The sequence below is a fragment of the Gopherus evgoodei genome, chromosome 1, assembly GCF_007399415.2.
Source record: "Gopherus evgoodei ecotype Sinaloan lineage chromosome 1, rGopEvg1_v1.p, whole genome shotgun sequence".
NCBI lineage: Eukaryota > Metazoa > Chordata > Testudines > Testudinidae > Gopherus > Gopherus evgoodei.
Genome location: NC_044322.1, coordinates 117,482,809 through 117,507,958, shown reverse-complemented (window position 1 = coordinate 117,507,958; position 25,150 = coordinate 117,482,809). Strand labels below are relative to the sequence as shown.

General features: G+C 42.9%; 1 protein-coding gene across 2 annotated transcripts in view; it reads right to left on the bottom strand.

Annotated features, from left to right (window-relative positions):
* Nucleotides 1–25,150, bottom strand: part of RNF149 (ring finger protein 149) — a 38,373-nt gene that overhangs the window by 8,110 nt on the left and 5,113 nt on the right. For both annotated transcript variants that reach the window (XM_030570149.1, XM_030570140.1), the window contains exons 2-6: nucleotides 17,535–17,785; nucleotides 14,591–14,659; nucleotides 11,882–11,964; nucleotides 10,162–10,258; nucleotides 4,832–5,027 (exon numbers count right to left, since the gene is read on the bottom strand). In XM_030570149.1, coding sequence (XP_030426009.1) covers nucleotides 4,832–5,027; nucleotides 10,162–10,258; nucleotides 11,882–11,964; nucleotides 14,591–14,659; nucleotides 17,535–17,785 — 696 coding nt within the window. The remainder of the gene's footprint in view (nucleotides 1–4,831; nucleotides 5,028–10,161; nucleotides 10,259–11,881; nucleotides 11,965–14,590; nucleotides 14,660–17,534; nucleotides 17,786–25,150) is intronic.

Genomic DNA, 25,150 nt, shown 5'->3' with positions numbered 1-25,150 from the left:
AGAACAGTTATGGAAGGTTAGTAAATTTTGTTTGATCGCATGTGCGCATTCCACTCTAGGAGACTCCCAAGCAGTTGAATAAGTGGAGGGATCAGAGTTCATGGACCCACTGACTGCAGAACAGTTTGACCAAATCCGGAACAATATCTAGCCCACTGAGAGATGGCATAATGGAAGGAGAACGTGTGCACTGACGACCGCCGGGGGAGGGGGGAGGAAGAGAGGGAGCCCCAGGGCTAGCCGCTGCTCCGGCCACTCCGGGACTGCTGCCAGGAGCTGTCGACCCGTGGCTGCTCTAGCTGTCCCCGGGACCGCTGCTCAGGCAGTCCCCAGGGCCAGCTGCCTGGGGTTGCCAGAGCAGCGGCCAGTGCAGCTGGCCCCGGGACCGGGGCTGCTCCAGCAGTGGCTGGCATGGCTGTAGGCCTGCCTGAGCGGCTGGCTGTAGAGTCAGCTACACTGGCCACTGCAGAAGTCACATAGGTTGAAGGAAGTCACAGAAACTCACTTCCGCAACCTCTGTGACAAGCATAGAGCCCTAATGATTGTAAACTCATCTGCCAAATATAGCATCCACTCTAGAAGCTAGATCCAGAGCACAATGTTTAATGAGTGTGCGCACTTACTTTTAGGTTAGCAGCCTTGCAAATTTCCCTAATAGGAACCTGCTTAAGACAAGCCAAAGATGCTGCTACATTAGGCTGGAGAGGGGAAGACAAAGGCATACCAATTGTGTAACATATGAAACTTAAACACTATTTTTGTTAAAAACCTGGGGATCAGATCTAAGAACTACCTTCTCTAAAAAAAATAAGTGGCAGGACAGCCAGCAGGGCACACAATGTACTGACCCTTCTGGTTGCGTTACTTCATTACTGCTGTATCATTTTGGTAAACAAAAGAACACTTCCTCAAGAGGTTCAAGGATGATCTCATAAGCATAGATGAAACCAGGTTAAGATATCAAGATGGAAGGACACCCTTCATGAATCTTTTAGCAGAATCATGTACAATTGGTGATCGACTACTGACCAAAACGTAAGCTGAAATAGCCATTAGGTGAACTTTTAAAGAATTCGACAACTACTCAGATTTAAGTACAGTAAATATTCCAGAATATAGGGTATGGGAGCTGCCACTGGAGAATCAGATTTTCCTCACATCCAAGCAACAAATCTAGACAGACAATTTTAAATGGTAACACTTTCTAATACAGTCTTCTAAAATTAAGCAGTATGCTCTGTATCAATGAGGAACATATCAACACTAGTCAAAGTCTGAAAGCCCAGGCTGTCAAATGAAGAAACTGAAGATCTGGATGAAGGATACTGCCTTCTTGCTGGGACAAGAGAGCTGAAGACACATGTACAATCTGAGAGCTGACGCAGGTTTATGTTCCATTGCTGTCTCAGCTGAGCTAGGGCAAATCAATCAATATCATTTTAGCTCTGTCCTGAAGAACCTTTTTCACCACTTTCTGAACCACTGGAAAGGGGAGAGGGGGGAAAGGATACAGGAGGCCCTTTCCTCAATGTAGAAGGCAAGCATCTGAAATGGACTGACACTGCCTCACTGCTCTAGAACAGAACAGGACACTGATGATTCCTGTTGCTAAAGGATCTATGTTGGACCAACCTCAATGGGAAAAGGGGTCTTGAATTACCTGATCTTTCAGGGACCACCTGTGAATCTGAGAACTGTCCTTGTTGAGACTGTTTGCTAACGCACCGCTCTCCTCTGCTAAATGCAGGGCCAAAGGCTAGATCTTGTGAAAAATGCACCAGTCCCATAATCTGACCACTTTAGCACATAACTGGAAAGAATGAGGTTCCCCTTGTTTATTCCTGTGATACATAACAGTTGTATTGTCAACTGAACAATCTTCCCTTTTATATGAGGAATGAATGATTGAGAGCCAAATGTGCCAGCTCTTTTCTCAAAGGCTCAGCTACCCTAGTTCGTAAGCCAACCTGAATGGGCTTCCTGTCCAAACTGTTATAACTGATTGTGAAGGGAGACTGAACAGGACATCTCTGAGAACATTTGATGGTTTCATCCACCACCTCAATTAATCTAGAATGTCCTGAAGCACAGTGACAAACATTTGAAGACTGTCCCTATTGGATGTGTAGATTCAAGACTTCCAGTGCTGCATCAGTCTCATTCGGAGACTATCAAAGGGTGTTACATAAGTGGTAGTAAGCCCACGAGACTCAGGATGACAACCACTGTCTAGGATTGGCAAATTCAAATTTGCAAAGCCACTTGCTCTATTTTTAGAAACTGGTCCTCTGGATGAAAATCCTTCCCTTCTATTGAGTCTGGTATGGAGCCTATTAAAGGAGTTCTGAGTTGGACAGAGATTCCATTTAATGTTCAACTGCAAAACACTGGAATTCAAAGTAAAGCCTGGAACCATTTTGGGTTTCAAAGTCAGAATCATAGAGACTATGTCAGAATCTGATGGATCTGCTAAGTCTGATGCATGGGATCTGGCACTGCTAAGAATGGCTGTCTTCAGAACGGATACAGCAAAACCAAAACTTTGTTTTCTAGCAAGCAGTCAGTTCTCTTCTATCAACAGTGCCTTCGAAGCCTTGACAGCTTTAGCTGAAGGACTGGAAATTGGCACTGACAAAGATCCTGACAATTTGGAACATTACTGTTGCCAGTGCCTTTACTGGAGTTACCTTTTTCCAGAGAAGAAAGGCCCTTTCAGTGGTGAACAAGAATACTGTTTCCATTGACACCAGGTCAGTGAGCACATGAATGAACCCAAGGAGTAATAAGAGCAAGGAGGATGTTAAGCAGTCTTAATTTAAAATTGCAACTGTTACAAAAGAGCAACAAGTCTCTAACCAACTCTTAGGAATCACATCTTTTGAGCCATTATTTACTGTATTAAATTTTACCGACTTAAAAGTGCACCAATGAACACATACAGACACATTAAGGCAGTGACAAATGTCTAGCCAAGACATAACCACTCTGGCACTGTTTGACTCTACTATCAACATCAGCCAAAAGCATAAGAAAAATAGAATCATAGAATATTAGGGTTGGAAGGGACCTCAGGGAGGTCATCTAGTCCACCCCCCTAGGACCCATCCCCAGGCAGATTTTTACCCAGTTCCCTAAATGGCCCTTCAAGGACTGAACTCACAACCTTGAGTTGAGCAGGCCAATGCTCAAACCTCTGAGCTATCCCTCCCCTCAGAGATGAACTTCACACTATTCCCTGAAGATCAAAACTTGGAATATGTTGGGCAAGTACTGGCAACAAATGGTATACATGCAGGCCTTCCACCAAGAATGCCCTGATGGACACGAATACAGTCTGGGATGGAACACCTACATCTGAAGTCAGAGGCAGCAGGCTCAGCAGACCACTTCTAAGACCTTCCCTTACATCATAATGGACACTCATTTGGAAACACGACCTAAAGAAGTCTTAGCTGAATCATCCACCCTGGTCTCATGTAACATGAGAAAAGCTAGATGAAATCTTCCCTGATTAATTATCTTAATCCACAGGTTTTGTAATTCAACAGCATGAAGTGCAGAGCAAGATCCCTGCCAAATAATGTGCTCTGCTCTAGAAACCATAACTATGGCTACATTTTAGTCAGAGGTATTTTTAGTATAAGTCATGGACAGGTCACAGGCAGTAAACAAAAATTCATGGCCTGTGACTCGTCCCTGACTTGTCACAGGCCATGAATTTTTGTTTACTGCCTGTGACCTGTCCATGACTTATACTAAAAATACCAGTGAATAAAACACATGGCTCTTAGGGGAGGGAAGGGGCATGTGGGCAGCCCGGGACCACCGCTGGTGGGGGGGTTGGCGGGGCTGGCAGGCTCCCTACCTGGCTTCATGCCTCTTCCCCCAAGCAGCAGCAGAATTTGGGTGTGGGAAGGGGCAGAGGGTTGGGGCATGAGGTGGGCTCTGGGCGACGCTTACCCGGGGGGGCTCCCAGGAAGCGGCAACATCCCCCTCGCCCAGCTGCTAGACAGAGGCATGGCCAGCTCCTGGCCAACGGGAGTTGCGAAGCCAGCGCTCTGGGCCGAGGAAGCATGCAGAGCTGCCTGGCCACGCCTCCGCCAGCAGCTGAGCAAGGGGGGTTGTCGATCATTATTTGATTAAGTTCAATTTTCCAAGGCTGGCATGATTTCAGTCTGAAATAATTTGATTCCCAATCATCCAGGTGGAAGAAAATGGTACTACTCACTAGAGCCATCACCTAACACCACAGTATTGAGAGTTCCGAAGTAAACTCAAGAATGAAGAGTTTTCATTCTAAAGTTCCAATTAATAAAATTACAGGATTATCCAAATGATTACCAAAGACCTGGTTTTATGGTAAATATGAGTGAAGGTGGGTGAATAGGGGTGTTGTTCTGGGAAAGTTGTGATGATCTGTGTATGGGTTAAACTGTGGCCATTGGGCCAAGTAATCCACTATCTATACTGCCTCCCTCAGACAACCAATAAATTGTTGCATACAAATTAGCTGTAGAATAAGAGAGTGGTGATTGGTTGAGGGATAATGATATCACAATGGTCTAGGACTCTTGGCATGGCACAGACACATGTCTGACTAACTGAAAGTCCATGCTGTCACATGGGTGAAATCTATAAAGGAAAAATGGCTGAGAACTTAAATATTGGATATTAAACCACAAATCCCGCTGATACTGAAAAAATTTAACCATGCTTGTAATTGTTTCCATTGCTTCACACTGATTCAGGCATTCTAGGTTTTAGAGTGACAATCCTGGAATTTTATTATATAGATTACACATTGATTTGAAACACATTACATTGTACTTACCAAGTAATGCTGTGGTTTCACCTGCATCCTCTTTTAAACTGTTACACTGTAACACAGATTCATTAGTTGAGGAGGCTGACAAATCGCTTACTTCATTTCTATCATCTTCTTGTAAAGCAATACTCAAACTTCCTACTGATACACTGCCACTTATCGATTCAGGTATTGCAACTTCAAGTGCATCTTCAGGGTCACCCTTCAGAAGTAGACAAAATATTCAGTAAGCAATTATTTAGACATCAGAAAAACAAGTTTCTAATGACTCTGCAAAAGTAAAAGTTTCTTTGATTAACCTTTACATATTGAATTCATTGAAGGAAAGCTATTTGCCCTTCCTAATACAAGAGTTGATTTTATAAAAGATTTTTCAGTCTGCCTTCTGCAAGTAATTCTTGAGTCTTGCACAGGTTCCTCTCATCATAGTTGTGATCTTGTTTTTTATTTTTGTCACAGCAATGTAGAAGCTTGCCTAGACCACATGGATCCAGCAGTTCTGCATTACCATGCCCAAAAGCATCTTGGCCATTAGTTCCTGGACCAAGAAATAGGAGTGCTGCAAAGACGTTGCAGCATGCCCCTAAGGGAAGCCATTATTCTGTCAAGAGTTTGGTTTATGTGATTGCCTACCATCACACAAGAACTCTGTTGCAGAGGCAGGGATAAAATCCAGTTCTCTAGGATGGCATTCAACTGTCTTAGCTACAAAGTCATCTTCTGTTTTCCTGTAGCTCCTTGCTTTATTCACTTCACATCTTCCAACCTCTGCAACAAATGAGGTAGGGGACCTACAGACAGCCTTCTTTGCTACCCAGCCCTTGAGCACTCTCCATCCTGTGGGGAAAAGATAGTACTATCACATAATTAAAGACTGTATTGTACATAATACACACACAAGGGGGAGGCGAATAAGGTTTCATGAGTCCCCTTAATTCTGGCATTTCCTAACTTCTGAGCGCTTGACTTTGCAACCTTAACATTCTCTTAAAGTAGTTTTGTAGGAAGTAATTTCCAAAGATTTAAAAAAGAAAAGTGCACTAAAACAAATGATATCATATGGAATTATACTGTCTCATCAGCAGGACTGGGAACTTTATATTCACAAAAGAGACGTCTACTACTTGAGCTAACAAAACTGGTAATAGTGTTAGGCCATAATCCTCTGTGTGTTGCAGCCATTAGAGGGGAAGAGACATTTGCCAGTGGCATTCACAGCTACTTGTTAAACACAAAGGAATATTGAGACCTGGGAATCCTTGGTTCAATTTCAGGTTCTAGGAGGGAGTGTGCTATAGTGGTCATTGACCTTTCTCTGCCTGTTCCCTCTAGCCTGTCCCTATCTTTCTCTTCTCCTATCCACCCTCCTCAGCTCCTATCAATATCAATCTACTGTTTCCAGGGCCAACGAGAAGGGGAGAAGGGGAGCTGATACAAATTACCAGGGCCCGGCAGTCTGGAGGGGGGCCTGGCTTCCCCGAACCTGTTTAGCCGGTCCACCTTTGCTGGGGGGCCCAAAAAAAAATGGTCACTAGGGCCCAAATCCGCTCTCAGTGGTCCTGTTTCCCCTTTCTAATCAAATCAGTCTGCCTCCTCCTCCTCCTCCGTGCTGCCTGGGCACCAGCGGAAGCACTGAGCACGTAGGAGGGTGTGTCTCTGCACTCAGTTTTGGTGTCTTGCACCTGAGTGGCCCACAGTAACTGAGGGGAGCAACTGCAGGTAAATTCCTGTCCAGCCTCAGTAGCCCTGGAATGGAGCATGCTAAATCCCTCTGTGGGGACTGTCATCTCAATCTGGTTTATACTAGGAGCCGAGACAGATGCAACATGGCCATTATATCGGAGATCTCTAGAGAATACCACCACTGGCCGCTAATAAACCACTGACCATGGGCAACTGCAATTATTCAAGCACTTATAACTTGGGCAAATTTAGGTGGGATTTTCAGACGGGACAGCACAAGGTGCATCCTTAACCCCAACCCCCCAGGCCAAATTTCAAATCCTTGCTCCAAAAGCATGAAGCTGAATGAAATGAGCAGAAATAGCATGTTTGGGGGAGGGGAGAGATAAAAAGGTTTGGCTGAGGCAGTAATCTGGCATGGAAAATTTCAGCCCAAACAAACAGCTATGTCTGGCAAAGTGATAAGCAACTGAAAATGGAGACCTTACGGAAAGTACTCGGCAACTTTAACTATATGCATCACTACAAACACCTATAATGAATGGGAGGAGTATATCTACAGAGTTATTTTAAAAGTAAACTGATATTCAAAAAGCAGCAGTTTAGCTGTTCTATTTTGTAGTGTATAAACATTAGTAGTTTCCCTACTCCTCAGCAAACCTTAGTATAGTGCTCTATAGTGAGGTCACACATCCTTAAGACATAAGGCATTTCTAGGATGTCCATCAATTTAAAGTCTTAGCAACACAGTATTAAAGATAATCAGTATATTTTCAAGTATCAAATTAAAAACTAAGCTACACTTTTCAACATAAGTGAACAAAATACACTGAGTTGTTTGGGTACCCCCCAAATATTTGTGCACTTGCTAGTTTCATAAATCAATAATTCACAGTGGGTGACTCAGTCAATAGTGTAAGTTAGAAAGACTCTACTACATCAGAAAGTAGTTTACTTGTCAATTGGGGTTCCTTTTTATCAAGTGAATTTAAGGCTGGAACAGTCACCTTGGGGACCGAAGTCCTCCATTTACAAAACAAGCACACAATAACAGGCAATGGAAGTACGCCTCTACCCAGATATAATACGACTCGATATAATACAAATTCGGATATAACACAGTGAAGCAGAGCTCCAGAGGGGCGGGGCTGTGCACTTTGGCAGATCAAAGCAAGTTTGATATAACATGGTTTCACCAATAACGCAGTAAGATTTTTTGGCTCCTGAGGACAGCGTTATATCGAGGTAGAGATGTATCAAGTTTTTAGATTTATGAATAGTCCAGTTCTCTAGTAATTAATTCAATCTCTGCAGAAGATACAACATGTTGAAATGACTTCTGTAATGAGAATGCTCATCTACGTAAAATAGACTGATCACCACACTAACTCTAAATGGTTGCCTGATTGTAACTTTCCATATTATCAACTAGAATGGGGTTTGAACTTGTGATGTGTAACTAATTATCCATTGTGAATACCTTAATAAATGGGGGTTTGCAACTGACATGTTCCCTACATTCACCTTTGTCAAGCAATGAAGAGATGTGTCTGATCAACAGGAGAGAAATTATATGTTGGGCTGGTGATGGGTAGAGTATCAACGTCCATCCCAAAAGTCTGAACTCATACTCTAATAATCACAAAAACCCATCTTTCAGATAAAATACATTTTCTGCTAATTTCCATCATTAAGTAAGGTTGTGGGATTCAACTATACGGATAGTATGAAAACTAGACTTAAACTAGGATATTAGAGTCTTAATGTAGCTTCCAGACCAGTCTCCGCAATGACTGAAACTTTAGGCCACATGGTACAACCATTGCTTCATTTTGCATAATGAAATCATGTAGATGAGCAGATTTAGGGTTCTACCGCTTTTCTTACAACGTTGACAAGACATAAGTAGTGCATCAGATGAAGTATATTGTAGTGTCTCCAACCATTCCAAACAGTATTCTTTTGTTTATAAGTTAAAAAAATACAGGCACTTTATGAAAAGATCCCACTAAACACACCACTTTATTCTTATGGTAAGTGCCCCTATTTATTGAGATCTCTAGAGGAGTGGTACATAGATATCCACATCCTATTAGTGGGACTGAAGGCAGTTTTTTCAAGATTACTTCTCAACAATGATTGAGCAACCTACCACATATCTTCATCCCTCTCTGCTGGTACTGTCAGAAAAATGAAAGCACATCATTCCTACTAGTATTGCTAAAAATTTTCAGGAAGGTTTTAGTGAACACTGATTCAGTCAGAGAGACCAAATGCTTACTCAGCATATCTGGGAGCATACAGACCCAGTCAACTAATTTTTCCGGCTATCTGAAAAGTTTCAAGGACTCAAAAAGCAAAAGGGCACTTGAGGTCCCTGTAAGCTGAAGCATGAAATTGGTTTCTAAAACTGTGCAGCTGTAGGCAAGTCACTTCTCTTCCTCAGTTTCCTCCCCCTCTGTAAAATGGGGATAAAAACAGTTGCTTACCTTTCGGTAACTGTTGTTCAAGATGTGTTGCATAAGTCCGTTACACTGCTGGTGCGTGGCATCCCATGCACCCATGTCTGAGTTTTCCCTAGATGTACTTATAGGGTAGCACCACCCACACCAAAACTCCATATGATCAAAAGTGAGGCTACAAAGAGTGCAGCCACCCTGCCGCTTTCAGTTCCTTCACAATGGAAGCTGATGGCAGACTCCGATGTATTGGGGAAGGCAGTAGTGAGTCATGTAATGGACATATGCAACTTCTCAAAATACAGTTAAAAAGTAACTATTTTTCTTCAAGCACTTGGATATGTCCATTACACTGTAGGTAACTCCGAAGCTGTTATCCCACACAGTGGGGCTCAGTCTTATCAGAAGGGGGAATGGCATGACCACTTTTCCCACATTTACATCCTCCTTTGAAGCAGCAGATAGTGCATAATGCTTGGGGAATGTATGAAGAGAAGGCCACGTTGCCACCCTATAAATGTTCGTAATCAGCATGTGCTACAAAGGCTGCAGAGATCAACTATGCTCTGATTATGTGTCCCGTCAACTTTTCAGGAGGCACTACCGCTTTGACAGCATAACATTGCAATGCAGCTAAGAACTAAATTTGAAATAAAATAAATAAAAAATGAAAAATGAAGCATCATGTGATTTAAAAAAGGAATACCATTAGATGACAACAGAGCACTGAAGTTTTTTGTTCACAGTGCACACAAAACACTGAGATCACTGACAGTAAGGAACTAAAGGGTAGGGGTGGCTTTATAACCTCGCAGCACTCAGGTGTAGGTAAGGTTATCCTTGTGGGTACCTCTAGGGAAAACACTCTGGCACTGGTGCCTACACACCCCTACAGTGTAAAGGACATATACAAACACTAAGAGAATGAATTTTTTTCCTACCATAGAAAGGTATTACAAGATAGTTAGTTAGCATTTTGTTAAGTGTAATATTAAGGATGAGTATTATAAATCATTACAGATTTCTCGTTTGGGTTCTTGTACCACAGCCATCACTGTGGTATCTACATATACACACAGCAATAATCTGGAGAAACAACTGCTCTGAATTTTTAACAGGTTGATGTGCAGTCTTGCTTCCTGTTTTGAATGTCTGCAGTGTAGTTTTAACTAGATAGATAAATATGTAACTCACCCAATATCCCAGAGCTTTGATGACATCTAGTTTACACATTGGACAAGTTCTGTGGTCCAACAGCCAGGGGTCAATGCAGGTCCTATGAAAGATATGCCTGAAGAAAAACAGTATACTTCGTTTTATTTTTTTTAAAAACTATGATTTATTCTTTCAGCCAGCCTATTCATTTTCTAGTATGTCCATCTTGAGGTTATTAGATACCTTTTTAATCTTAGTAGTTATTCAATATATTAACCTATCTGCCAAAGGTGGAAGGCAATGGACAAGCATACTGACAGAATCAGTCCACACTCCTAAGTGATTAAAAAGGAGAAAGTAATCTCTAGTACTTTTTTATAGTAACCTTTAAATCTGACAATATAGAATATATAACTACTCAAAACAACTATGCACAAAGTTTATATCTCATCTTTAACTATTCTTATTAAAGTACAATACTTTACCAATCAAGGGTTAATTATATTCTTCACTGTCACATAACCAAGACATTTGATTACAGACATTTTTAAAGATGTGACCATTTCAGGACTGATCAAAACATTAATACAAATAAGGAATTAACGTTTTATATTTCAAACACACTAAAACCCAAATAGAAGTGGAAACATTAGTTCACAAATTCTCTTTTGTACCAAGAATTTTTCAAGATTATGTCTGCCATATTTCTAATTATACATCTAATTTTCTTTAACTGAAGAGAAAGGTTTCTCACTACAAAAATAAATGTTCCCACAAAACTAGTAATAGTCACATACTGTACTCGTTCATAAGCTGAATTTTTAGTAAAAAAGGGAAGCACCAGAGAAGAGGGTTGGCTTATGAACAGGTATAGAGAGGGAGAGATGGGACACAGACAGAGGGAGCAACAGAGGGAGCTCCCCAACAGAGGGAGCAAGGAGAGACAGCACAGCCAGAAGGCAAGAGGCGGGGCCAGAGTCTCTCCGATTCTGGCCACACTACTCTGCCCCCAGCCTCCAAAGCAGCTGCAGCTCCAGAGCAGGCTGCGGCTGCGCCGCCCAGTCTGGACCGCCGGAGCAGCTCCAGCCAGGTCAAAGACATCGTCCCCTGGCCTTCCCCAGATAAGGTGGGAAGGGACAGGGTCATGCAGGGGGCGGTTACAGGTTACTCCCCTGACTCCCAGCTTCTCCCCCCACCCCCGCCAAAAAAAAAAAAGCATCCCCACCAGTTGCTGTCCCAGCCCATCAAGGAAAGCAGCTGGCGCACCGGGACACTTTGTTTACTTAGGTTTACCTCCCTGCCTGCTGACGCTCAAGGTAAACAAACCATCTTGGCCCACAAGCAGCTTATCCTGATGGCCCGGGAAGCCGAAGTTTGCTGACCCCTGAATTGTAGGGCTGGCTTTTGAACGGGTTATAAAATTTTTTCATTTTTACTTTTCCATCTTGGGGGGAGTCAGCTTATAAACCAACCTGCTTATGATCAAGTATATATGCTACATAATTTATACATACGGTAATATTTTAATTAACAAGTTTATAACATTTGAGAGGCTGAACTCCTCACCACATCTATGAAATACCATCTCTTCATGCCCTTGCATATGTTATGGGACAAACAGACAGCACAACTTCAAGTGTATTGTATAGCTTTACGACCCCAATGCTCCAGAAATGGCTTATGTTTCTAGGAACCTCATTAAATATTTCTTATGGAAAGTATGGTAAAAATAGATTTTAAAAAAGGCAATCAAACTTACTTGCATGGCAGAATTCGGACAATATCTTTCGGTTTATAGTTTTCAATGCACACAGCACAATTTTCTGCATCAACATCTAAACCCTAAAACACAACACATTTAAATGTACAGGTAGACCATGACATTAAAAAGTTCGTGAATATAACAACCATTACGAGTCATGCAGTATAATCATTTGACCAGAATGCTTTAAAATGTCATAAATAAGAAGCAATTTTCTCTTATTTAATTCACTTAGAAATACTCTACCAAAAGGTGGTTTGATATAATCAAAATCACTGATTGTGACTAAACCTAGGTATATCACAGGTCAAGCCAAGCACTTCTCTAAATACTGGTGTTTTTAATGGGATACAATCAAGCATTTTAGTAAACTGAAAATAATAAATAAAGCTACCCTCTCCAGATGTATGAGATTTCACATGGTAAGTAAGTATGAAAGATATGGCAACAGAAACTCATTTAACTCCCAATCTACAGTCTCAAGAGCTAATGAGCATACTACATACTCTTATAGGGTTGAATGGTGCCTCATCCTGCTTCTTCAGCCTTCTCCTCCCACAGTGCCCTGGTAAACAGGCTTGCACAGGAAATCTTAGAAGGACTGGAGAGGAAAGAATACTCCCTCATACTCCAAATTAAGCAGCTTAACAAGAGATTCTTAAAACCTCTCTCTCTAACCTCTCACTCATTCAATTGTAAGAAAAGAGTTTATTGAATGCTCATTAGCCCTTGGGACTATAGATCAGTGGTTCTCAACCTATTTACCATTGTGAGCCACATATGCAGCTGTGTGTTACATGGGCTGCATCCATATAATATATATATACTATTTGTATGGGCCTGAAGATGTCACATGGTCACAGCTGTGTGCTGACTGGGCTGCAGGTTGAGAACGACTACACTGTGCAACTACTCATGCAATTAACGCTTTTTGGGAGACTCCTCCATGTATTCTGACATGTCTTGCCCCTTCTGTAGTTACAGTTGCAATATAAATGTGAAGGAAAACCTAAGTATGAAGATAATTGATTACATGGTATACAAAGTAATTTTAACTGAGTTGTATACAAAAGCAAATATATGAAGGATATCCAAATAGGATCCAAGCATAAAAACACTATGCAAGTCTTTCATATCAGGTTACTAAAAAGTATGGGTGTCCATTACTGCAAATGCTTACATGAGTTAGTAATGTGAGTAAGATTGGAGAATCAGGCCCATAATTTCTATTTTATACACTGTATGTAACAGTCATTTTAAATAAAAAATTATTTGTAACATTCATATATTAGTTGCCAGTCTGTACATTTAAAGTTAAATTCATAAAATACATTTACTACTGCAGATATTTTTCACTGAACACAGGGGCAGATGCCAACCATGGCATATGTAGCACATACGTAAGTGTCCATTTGACAGTAATCCCCCAAACTGCTCATAAAAGATCCACACAACTGTAAACATGCATGTGTTTTCAAAGTGCTTCAACTCTGAATGTTGCTGTAAACACAAAAAGCCCTACATTATTTGTTACAATTGCGATGGATGAAGCGGGGTGAAGAGTAAGCTCCCCTTTTGTGGACGCCCCACCAGTTGGCTGTGGAGTCCCTCTTGGTGGCTGTTCTCTGCTTGCTTTACCTGTAAAGGGTTAAAGTCCCCCAGGTAAAAGAAAGAGAGTGAGCACTTGACCAAAACAGCCAATGGGAAGGCTAGCACTTTTTTAAAATGGGGAAAAAAACTTCCCCTTTCTCTGTTGTGGTTCTCTGGGAGAGAGGAGAACAGGGAGCAGTTATGCTATGAGAAGTTTTAAGCCTATCATAGATCATACCTAGAACTACTTATTTGGAACCCCAAATATGCAAGTAGATCAGGAACGTTTAGAAAGACACGATTAGGTTTATTTCTGTTTACTTCTTATGCTAGTCAACTCAGCTCTGCTAATGCCAGATGCTTTTGTTTGCTTGAAACCTTTAAGCTGAACCCCCAAAGCAGGTAGTTTGGGTGCCTGATTTTTAGAATTGCTCTTTTAAAATCTTCAAAAGCTGAAGTTCCAGATGTATTTTTTTTAAATAAAAAATTGACCTTTTTTTTAAAAAACAGGATTGGATTTTTGGTGTCCTAAGAGGTTTGTGCACACAGGCAAGTCTTATCTTACGCGGGGGTTCCATTCTGCAGTTAGCGCATAAAGTGAAATTACATCCCCAAGCCCTTTAAATCCCGCCCACAGCTCCGGTGGCCAGGCCGGGGCAGCATTTAAAGGGCTCTTCCGGGCTCCCTGCACCCGGCCTAGCCACCAGAGCTGCAGGCGGGACTTAAAGGGCTCCACTGGACTTCCCGCCTCGGTGGGGAGCCCGGAGGAGTCCTTTAAATCCTGCCTGCAGCTCTGGCAGCTGGGCTGGGGCTGGCATTTAAAGAGCCTGGACCTCCATGGTGGCTGGAGCCTTGGGCCCTTTAGTTCGCTCTAGGGGCTACCAGCTACTTCTGCAGCTGGGAGCCCCTTGGGTGATTTAAAGGCCCTGGGACTCCCAGCCAGAGCTGCTGCTCCAGGACCTTTAAATCTTGAGGCCACGCCCCCCCGACTCCGGCCCTACAGCATAAAGCTGAAATCGCACATGTTAAATGCGCGTAAATTGCGACAGACCTGTATGTTGTTTAGCTGTTACCACTAGCTAATTAATCTCCTTTGTCTTCTTTCTCAGCTCTTACCTTATCTCCATGCTTCACAGTATGCAACTGAAGCTGGCTGATCACTTTCTTGGTTTCTTTTCTGTGGCCCTTAAAGTGGTGAGAGAATGTTTAAAATAATGTTACACAAGTTCAATTTAGTTAAGTGAAAGAGTACTGAATTATGAAAAAGCCTTAAATACTAGAGTATTCAGTGTAGTTTACAAAGCCTTTGAATACATTCAGGAAATTCCTATCTTTTGTCACTATCGTAAGTTTATAAAGCCTTCCACCCACCAATGCACATTAAGGAGGAGTGAGTTCCACATTGTATGGGTCACTACAGCAAATACACGATCATCTATTGATATAAACACTGGTGAGATGCATAAGAATTGCATATTGTCAGAGTGGAGATACATGTGGAGACAAGGACAAAATCAATTCCCCACTTTCTAGGCAACCAGTGTAGAGGGGAAGAAGGAGAGACATAACAGGACCACAGTTAATCCAATGAGCATATATATTGGTGGTGCATATTGGATAGTCAAAAGGATTGTGGAGACACACAGCTGGGTATCTGCAGCATACTGATAATCTTCCCTGTTATCTTGCCAAGAGGTCTGACACAGACAATGATCAGAGAAGGTATTTCATTTAACCTGAGATGTTTACGAAACCATATCAATTGCACAATTCTCCAAATCAATGTAACCTGCTACATATTCCCCGCAAAGTTATAACTACATGTAAAACAGGAGGACATGAGGAGGAAGGAGCAGTAACACCTTAAATAGCCCCTCTTGACATAGAATGAGGATTAAAATAAAGATATTTTTCCATAATCTATAATCCATCTGGAAAAAAAAAAAGTGTTTTTCTGCTCAGTCTGCTCAATTTTCTTTTCCACTGCAAATGCAAACGTACGCCCTTTACTGTAACATGAATGGCCTGAGGAAAGGACTTCAATTTATGAGGACACTGTACAGTTAAATGTTCATTAAAGTAAAAAATTCTTATGGGTGATCTCAATCCTGCATTTGGATTCATGCAGGTGTAGCTTCATGCCTATTCAGAAACCCAATGGAGTGCCACATGAACCCAAATGCAGCATCAGGGCATAAGATACCAATATCACTTCAGGTGTTCCCCCCATAAAAACACTGAACTTAATATCTACTTATTGCACAATACTAATTTTGAACAATGAAGATATACCTGTCAATATAACTTTATACACTTTTTCTAATCAATTTTATCAGATTTTGCCACTGAATGATAACTGTGTTTCCAACTGCAAGAGTTCCTCCCGACCCCAAACTCTACCAATCAAATTAGCGATTCCAAAAGACAGCAGTAATAGTCTCTTCTCAGTTTTAGAGCCTGATCCTGTAACTCTAAAACAAGTAATCCTACTTGAAAGAATAAGCCAACTTGTATGACTGAAGACTACTCCATAAGTAAAGTTTGTAGGATCACATTCTTAGGCATATTTACATATATGGGAAATGACATTTCCCATATCATCATCATCTTGGGGCACCCTATTACATATGTTAAATTATTTTTCTGTAATCTATCCAACTATTGTTATATTAATCTGTTTCATAAAGCTAGATGATTTGTCAACTATTACCAATTTGCACATACTGATATGAAAGTATTCCCCCCGCTGATTTGTTTTGGATTGGAAATATGAAGTTCCAGGAAACATTTTTATCGGTACACCTAATTCTTACACAAGACTTCATTTTCAATACATTGTACAAAAACCTCTGCTTCTTATAATATCTCTGAGGTACTGTATTCATTTTACTGACTGGGAAAGCAGGTTACTGATTGCCTCCCATCCAGGGCATGCAAGTCAGTAGCAAAAGCAGATTTTGAACTGGGTAGCTTCTGATTCTCATCCCCATATGCAGTCCACTAGACTAATGATTAATTTTTTTTATCTGCAACTCACAAAATAGCTGAAGTTGTCCCATATCCCAAAGAATGTGGATTTTTTCCCCTCCATTTTGTGGGTCTCAAATAAATAAAAAAATAAATAAAAATACACCGATGGGGCTACTGATTGCCTATTCTCCCCCCAGTAATCAGGTCCAGAAGTTTGAAACAGCACGTCCTAAAGAGATGTAAAGTTGACTACACAGCCCTTTGTGGTTCACCCTAGGGCCAAATCTCCATTAGTTTGGAGCAGAGAGCACAGAGGAACTGCTCTTGAAAAGCAGAGGGATTGTAAAGAGGCAAAGGAAGTAGCTGCAGCAGCAACTGGAGGGAATGAACTGTTCCTCTCCCTCCTCCAACCACTCTTACTGGGTCCTAGTGGCCCAGGTAATTTGCTGCAACTCACTAGGCATCCACCCTGAAATCAATTACCAGGTTGTGGCCCACCAGAGGATTCAGGCTGAACTACAATGCCGGCTTCAGGGTCAGCTTTTGTAAAGCTTTACAACACAACATTTTAGGTTTATAGAATACTACTGGATTAATTTAAGAGCATTAGTGGCTGGACCAGTGACTCTCTCCATTAAACTTTACTCAACAGAGCTCTCTAGCTGAAGATTGGAAAAGGAGGAGGAAGCAATTCCCCAAGTTACAGTTTTAATTGGGAGGAAGGAAGAGAAATAATACATCTCACCTAGTAAGCTCTAGTCAAACACTGCTCTGTAACAAGTTTCACTAAAATTGTTGCCCAATTCTAAATTAAACATGATCTGGTAGGAGGCAGATATTTCAGATAAAAAATTAGTTATTAAAGCTAAATAGGTTTGAGATGTCAATTAACATGTTGCTTATAAGTGTATTCATTTAAAAAGGTATTCATTCTAAGCAGTCTCCATGGACTATCATAGACAAGAAAATATGGTGCTAAAACATTTCAATAAAATTAGTATCGGACACAAAGAATTTTACAGGAGACATGTAGGAGAGAGAAAAACTTAATAAGGTTACTTTAAAAATCATTATCACTATCTGCAATTACCTGGCTTCCAAATTGTGACCCAGTATATAGAAAACGTTGTACATAGTAAAATAAAAGCCAGGCTAGTGAGATAATCATCATGGTGATAAAAGCGATGGCTACAAACACAACTGACTGTCCACTGATATATTCTTGCACATGTCTTGTGCCAACACCAATAGTCATTTTTACTGGAATCCCTCTGCGTACTGGTTCCAAAATTTCTATCCCTTTTGGATATCCAACCATAATTACCACTGTATTGCCTGTTCCTGTTGGAGAAAAGGGGGGGAAAAGTCAGAATGCACACTTACTCCAGATTATCTGAATGCAATTCAATCATTTAAAGTTAAAATATAAGAGGTGAATAACATTAATGGAAAATGCTTAAAATTCTGAACACAAAGCAGATTTACTTTGACAAAGGAAGTTTAATTACTAAAACAGCTTACATTACATATTATTACATTTGAGAATTTCACAAAGAAAATAAGAACTTATACACGTACCAGAAATAGTTGAAGTAAAATATCTCTATTGAGGCCCTGCATGCCTCATTCCATGGAATACAATGGGATTCCGATCTTAAGATTCATTTAGCAAATAAAAAGATCAATACAATTTATCAGGCTCTATTTAAAGTACTAAAACGCATTCACAAGCATCCATTTGTTAATTCATAACTCTATAGTAGTAGCTGAAGATCGAACAAGAGAGCTTGATCATTTTGCCATATGTAATAGTTTCAAGCCAGATCCCAAAGTACTCAAGACAGATCCCATCCAACTCTGGGACGGGACCAACAGGAATTTCAAGTCTTTTTAAATGGTATCTGTCAGAGTTTGCTGTGCAAATACTTAAGACCTTTTCAAGTTAAGAGTCCCTATCTTCATGTGAGAGTTACTTGAAGTTAGAAGTGTTTTTTTTTAAAAAAATCAGAGCACTGTGGCAGGCCATACAATAAATAGAAGACATGCATGGGACTTACTGTAAACAAAACCAAAGTTTCCTCCTCCCTGGGGCTTTATTTCAGTTTATTGAAAACAGCACATTTTTAGACCTTTGTCAGAGGTGTCTGTTGCAACATCTTTCTAAAGTAAATAAATTGCACCTAACAAAGGCCTGGTCTATACTACGAGTTTGTCTCGAATTTAGCAGCATTAAACCGAATTAACCCTGCACCCATCCACACAATGAAGCCCTTTATTTTGACAAAGGGCTCTTAATATCAATATCTGTACTTCACCCCGATGAGGGGAGTAGTGCTGAAATTGGTATTGCCATTTCGAATTAGGGATAGTGTGGCCACAATTCCATGGTATTGGCCTCCAGGAGCTATCCCACAGTGCACCATTGTGACTGCTCTGGACAGCAATCTGAACTCGGATGCACTGGCCAGGTAGATAGGAAAAGCCCCGTGAACTTTTGAATTTCACTTCCTTTTTGCCCAGCATGGAGTGCTGATCAGCACAGGTGACCATGCAGTCCAAGAATCAAAAAAGAGCTGCAGCATGGACCCATAGAGGAGATACTGAATCTGATCTCTGTATGGGGAGATGAATCTGTTCTATCAGAACTCCATTGCAATAGACAATGCCAAAACATTTGAAAAAAATCTCCAAGGCTATGATGGACAGAGGCCACAACAGGGACTCAACACAGTGCTGAAACTTAAGGAGCTGAGACAAGCATACCAGAAAGCCAAAGAATGAAATGGACACTCACGGAGGGAGGGGTGACTGACGACTGTAGCTATCCCACAGTTCCCACACTCTCCGAAAACCATTTGAATTCTTGGCTGAGCTCCCAAAGCCTGAAGGGTCAAAAACATTGTTGCGGGTGGTTCAGGGTATATGTCGTCGTCTCCCCTCTCCCGTGAAAGCAAAGGGAAAAAAATCCTCTCTCGCCTTTTTTCAATGTCACCATATGTCTACTGACTGCTGCTGGCAGATGCAGTGCTACAAAGGAGCATCCTCTTCCCTTCCCTTCCGGACGGCAAACAGTACAGTAGGACTGATAGCCGTCATCGTCGTCCCGTGAGTGCTCCTGACTGGCCTCGGTGAAGTCAGCCGGGGGCGCCTGGGCAAAAATTGGAATGACTCCAGGTCATTCTCTTCTTTAAGCTTTGTCTAATGGAGATTCACTCCTGCCTGGAATATCATAGCAGCTGGAGGCTGCTCTCCCCTCCCCCGTTTGATCTCTGCTTACAGAGGCAATAAAGTCAGTGTTTCTTATTCATACATTCTTCATTACTTCATCACACAAATGGGGGGATAATTGCCACAGTAGCCCAGAAGGGGTGGGGGAAGAGGGAAGCAACGGGTGGCGTTGTTGCAGGGCCACCCTCTAGAACAGCATGCAGCTCATCATTTCTGCGGGATGTCTCAGGCTCTGACCCAGAGCAGCCGTTTGCCTCTCTGGTTCTTTAGTAGACTTGCCTGATATTCTAGGCAGGACTGACTCTCCATTAGACAAAACTTAAAGAAGAGAATGACCTGGGGAGTCATTCCCATTTTTGTCCATGTGCCCCCGACTAACCTCACCAACGCCAGCCAGGAGCACCCATGACAGCAGCAGATGGTACAGTATGACTGGTAACCATCTTTGCTAACTTGCAAAGGCAAGGCAATGCTGCTGTGTAGCACTGCAGTACCGCATCTGTCAGCAACATCCAGTAGACATACGGTGACAGTGAAAAAAGGCTGAACGGGCTCCATGGTTTCCGTGCTATGGCGTCTGCCCGGGCAATCCAGGGAAAAGGGTGCAAAATCATTGTCTGCCGTTGCTTTCACGGAGGGAGGACTGACTGATGACATTTACCCATAACCACCGACAACAAATTTTTGGCCCCATCATGCATTGGTATTTCAACCCAGAATTCCAATGGGCGGAGGAGACTGCGGGAACTATGGGATAGCTACAGGATAGCTACCCACAGTGCAACTCTCCGGAAGTTGACGCTAACCTCGGTACATGGACGCACACCACCAAATTAATGTGCTTAGCGTGGCCGCATGCACTCGACTTTATACAATCTGTTTCCAAATATCGGTTTCTGTAAAATTGGAATAATCCTATAGTGTAGATATACCCAAAGAAAGGGGAGTTACTTGCTAACATTGTTCTGGAGAGCCACAGGTGCAACTTTCAGGTGACCTGGGAGGAGACAAGAATGCAGTTTGTATCGTCCCCTATTTCCCTGTATGCTAAAACTATTATGGTTCCTCAAAAGATTGTATTTCCCTGACTGATTTTCTCCTCCCAGTTCTGAGAAAAGGAGAAACAGAACTACAAGAAGCCAGCTTGATACCTGAGGTGGCATAGGGAATAATTTCAACCCACCCTACTCATAAAACTATTGACTTCAGTTTTTAAAGCTGGAATCGACATCATAGCTTCCTTATACACTGCTTATTCAAGACTACTTCCTCCCCATGAAGATGTGTTAATGGGCAAAAATATTTTTCCTATTGTGTTAAATGTCACAACTGCAAAACTCCATTAAAATGTAGGCTATTGTGTTTGAAGTTGTGTTAGCTGGTCATGTCACCAAGGCTCCCTCCTAAGCTACAACATACTGCAACTTCAAATGTATTAGCCTGCATCTTAATAGGGTATTTCAATTGTGTTAAGCTAACAATTCAACCTACCCCTTCCTTACCCACCAAGAGAAGGCCACATTTTCTGACTCCAGTATTTTTTAAATCCTTTAGAGGCAACCCTTGGACAGGATAACGCTGAAAGCAGGAGGGTTCTCTCACAAACCTAAGAGGACTGTACACTCATCCATGTTAAGAAATTAATCCACTGCCACTTCTGTACATGGAGCTTTACAAACCAGCAAGACAAGTCTCTGCCTTGAAGAACCTACAATCTAAAGTGGACATAAAGAAATACTGAAAACTGAGAATTCATTTCAAAGAAACAAATATCCTCATCAAAAATCTTTAAACAGTTTTTAAAACCTTGAGCCTCTTCCAATGGAATAGGACTCTCCCTCCAGAAGATTTAGATCTTAATGTCAGTTGGCCTTTTTTAGTCACAGAACACCCACCACTCTAGGCATTACAAGGATAAAAACAAGTAATTAGTTAATGGGGGGAAGGGAGGAGAAGAGGGAGAAATCAGAAACAATTTCCATCTTTAAACCAAGCCAAAGACCATTACCAGCTATAGAGAGCAATTTCATCTGCAAAGCCATCCAACCAAAATTAAATACTTTTACTTATTTGTAATCCAACAGATGAGTTTTTTTTATATCTTGTTACTTATCAGCACTGTTTATCAACCTTTGTTAAGCACTTTTTAAATGTATTCTGTGTAGCTTAGTACTAAACAGAGAGCCAAGGAAGTACCATGAGTAGCTCGGATCCCACGCCAGATGCACATTTAACCTAGATGTGTATAGCTCAGAACCACATGCATGCAAATCTTAAACAGGAAAGTATATCTCCCCCTTCTTCTGATGAAATAAGCTATACCAGCAAAAAATGCAGTTTTGCCAGTATACCCTGTCCATACTAAGGGCTTTTGCCAGCACAGCTATGTTGGTCACAAATCAAGTCTCTTTATACCCCAATCAACAATACCAAGAAAAGTTTGTACTGTAGACCTAACCTGAGAAACATAAATCCTTCTGATGAGGGCACACGGAAGTAAAACAAGAAACAAAACAAAAAAATTGAAAAACTAAAAAAACCAGAGGGGGAAAAAAAACAGAGGAAAGGAAAGAATAGAATGTAGGCAGAAAGTTAAAAGGAAGAAGAGATTTCACAGAAAAGCAAAGACAGCAACTATGATAAGGCATAGTATAAAGGCATCTGTTGCAAGCAGAGAGGGGAAGATGGAAGTATTTTTATATTTTTTTCTTCTACAGAGTATCATTGGATAGAGAAAGAGGCCCAGTGGGTTGTGAGAGAGTTATTAACCAAACCCAGGAAGCCCAAGCCAACACTTAGGCTATGCCTACACTAACATGTTTGTCGGTAACATTTGTCAGAGGTGTGAAAAAACACCTCCCTGACTAACAAAAGTTTTAGTGATGAAAAGCACTGGTGTGGATAGCCCTTCATTGGCAGGAGGTGTGCTCCCAGCAACAAAGCTAGTACCCCTCAGGCCTTGGCTACACTTCAGAGTTACAGCGCAATAAAGTTGCCCACAGTGCTGTAACTCACTCCCCGTCCACACTGGCAAGGCACGTACAGTGCTGTATCTCCGTGGCTACAGCGCTGCAGGTACTCCACCTCCCTGAGAGGAATAACAGCTGCTGCGGAGTAGCTGAGATGCTGGTGCTCCAGTGTAAATAGGGAGTAAACTTATTACGCAGTGCTTGACCTCCGTAAACTCCCCATAATCCTTTTAAGTACAGATAACTCTGTTTTGTTGTGATATCTCTCTTTGCTCCGGGAGCTGCTTGTCAAAAAACCAAACACAGCTACTGTTTGCTGTGAATGAGCAGAGGCAGGCAGGGGGCCTCCCTTTGGAAGGCCCACAGCTAATGTTTGCTTGAAGAGAGAAGTGGCACTGTGGCAGAGGAAGAGTCCATTTTGGGGAGCGGCTGCTTATCTGGTCTGTGAGAAAAAAACAGCTGCTGTTTGCTTTCAGTGAGTGTGAGAGGGGTGGAGGAGGGTCGGAACTTGCAAGGCAAGGAGCTGACAGTGTTGGGTCCAAAAATCCACTCTTTCCCCCCACTCCATACTCCCTATCACACTCCACCCCCTTTTGAAAAGCACTTGCAGCCACTTGAAGCTGGGATAGCTGCCCATAATGCACCGCTTCCAGTGCTGCTGCAAATGTGGCCAAGACAATGCGCTGGTAGCTGTCTGCGTGGACAGACTGCAGCACTTTCCCTACTCAGCTGTACTAAGACAGGTTTAACTCCCAGTGCTGTACACAGGGCCATCCTTAGGCATAGGCAGAATAGGCAGCCGCGTAGGGCCTCACTCTGCCTGGGGGCACCACTCTGCAGGCAGCCCAGACAGTGTAGAAGCAGGGCTGCTGGGTCCTAGAGAGAGCCGAATGCAGCACAGTCTGAGGAATGGGATTGGCTGCTGGGGTCTCTGGGAAGGGGAGGGGGTGGGGGTTGGGAAAGGAGCTCACCTGTGAGTGTGACTCTTTTCCCCCGGCTGAGGTCAGGTGAGGCAGGCTCTGTGGCTCTGGAACCAGTATCCTTTGTTGTCCCCCATAACATCCATTCTTCTCCCCCCTGCCCCGTGGACCACCTCCTCCTTTCTCCCTCCTCCCCAGGAGTAGCCCTCTCTCTCTCCTCCCTCCTCTCCGTCAGGGCTCAGTTGGGTGAGTGTGACGAACTGGGAATGTTCCTAATGTTTTCTCTGAATACTGTGTTGGTGCCTCAGTGTCCCCTAGGCAGTTCTTAAGTATCTGGCAGAGCAAAGGGCCAGTGCACCTAAATGCCTGACACTCTGTCTCCTAGCAACTGATGGCCTGGGTCCCTCCCCTGCAAAGGTGCCAGCTGAAGGTGTTGGAGACAAAGAGGTCAGGTGACCTCCTGGCCCAGGAAAGGAGCTGAGCAGAGAGGAGGGGCTGGGAGGGGTTGTTAGGCTGGAGCTGGCTGAGGGGAAACGTGGGGGTCTGGCTCACTGCCCCTCAGAATGGACCCGGCCGAGGGGTCCAGTTTGCTGTATCTACAAGCTCTGTTTTAGACCCTGTTCCTGTCATTGAATAAACCTCTGTTTTACTGGCTGGCTGAGTCACGTCTGACTGCAAAGTGGGGGTGCGGGACCCTGTGGCTTCCCCAGGACCCCGCCTGGGTGGGCTCGCTGTGGGAAGCACACGGAGGGGCAGAGGATGCTGAATGCTCCAAGGAGAGACCCAGGAGGTGAAGACGTGAGTTTCTTGCCCTGAACAAGTCTGCTCCAAGGGAGAGGAGGCTCCCCAAAGTCCTGCCTGGCTTGGTGGGGAGCAGTTCCAGAGCATCGCCCGGGGACTCCGTGACAGTGAGGTGCTGCGGGGGAGGGGAGGGGAGGCTGGCCACCTGCTGAGGAATGAAAGTGAAAGTAACTCACTTCCTGGGCAGCAAGCCAGGATTGGAATGTCACACAGGGCTGGGTTGGGGTTAGCCAGATGTGTGAAAAATCAGGACAAGGGGTTAGGGTAGATATCCCTATTTTATAGGGCCATTCCTGATATTTGGGGTCTTTTTCTTATATAGGCTCCTTTTACACCCCCCCCCCCCCACCACCACCACCACTTGTCCTGATTTTTCACACTTGCTGTCTGGTCACTCTAAATGGGGGTAGTTGGTGCCTATATAAGACAAAGCCCCAAATATCAGGACTGGCCCTATAAAGTCAGGACATCTGGATCTGGCCACCCTAGCTGGGGAGCGCCTCTCCCCGGGCTGGCAGCTGCCAGCGATTCGTCTCATCTGGGGGGGAGCTGCACAGGGCAAGATGAGCTGCTGTGGCTCCATGGGTGACCTGTCTGAGATCAGATGCTGTGCTAACTTCACCATGGTCCGTAAGGCTGGTGGTGGTGCCCATTGGCGTGTGATTGCACCTGAGGGTTTGCTGCTGCTGTTGCCACTCTGCACCCCAAGAGGTGGATTTTGGGGTCTATTGCAGCTGTTGGACCGGCAGGCTGGGGGGTGAGCCAAGCATGAAAGCAGTACTGTGTTG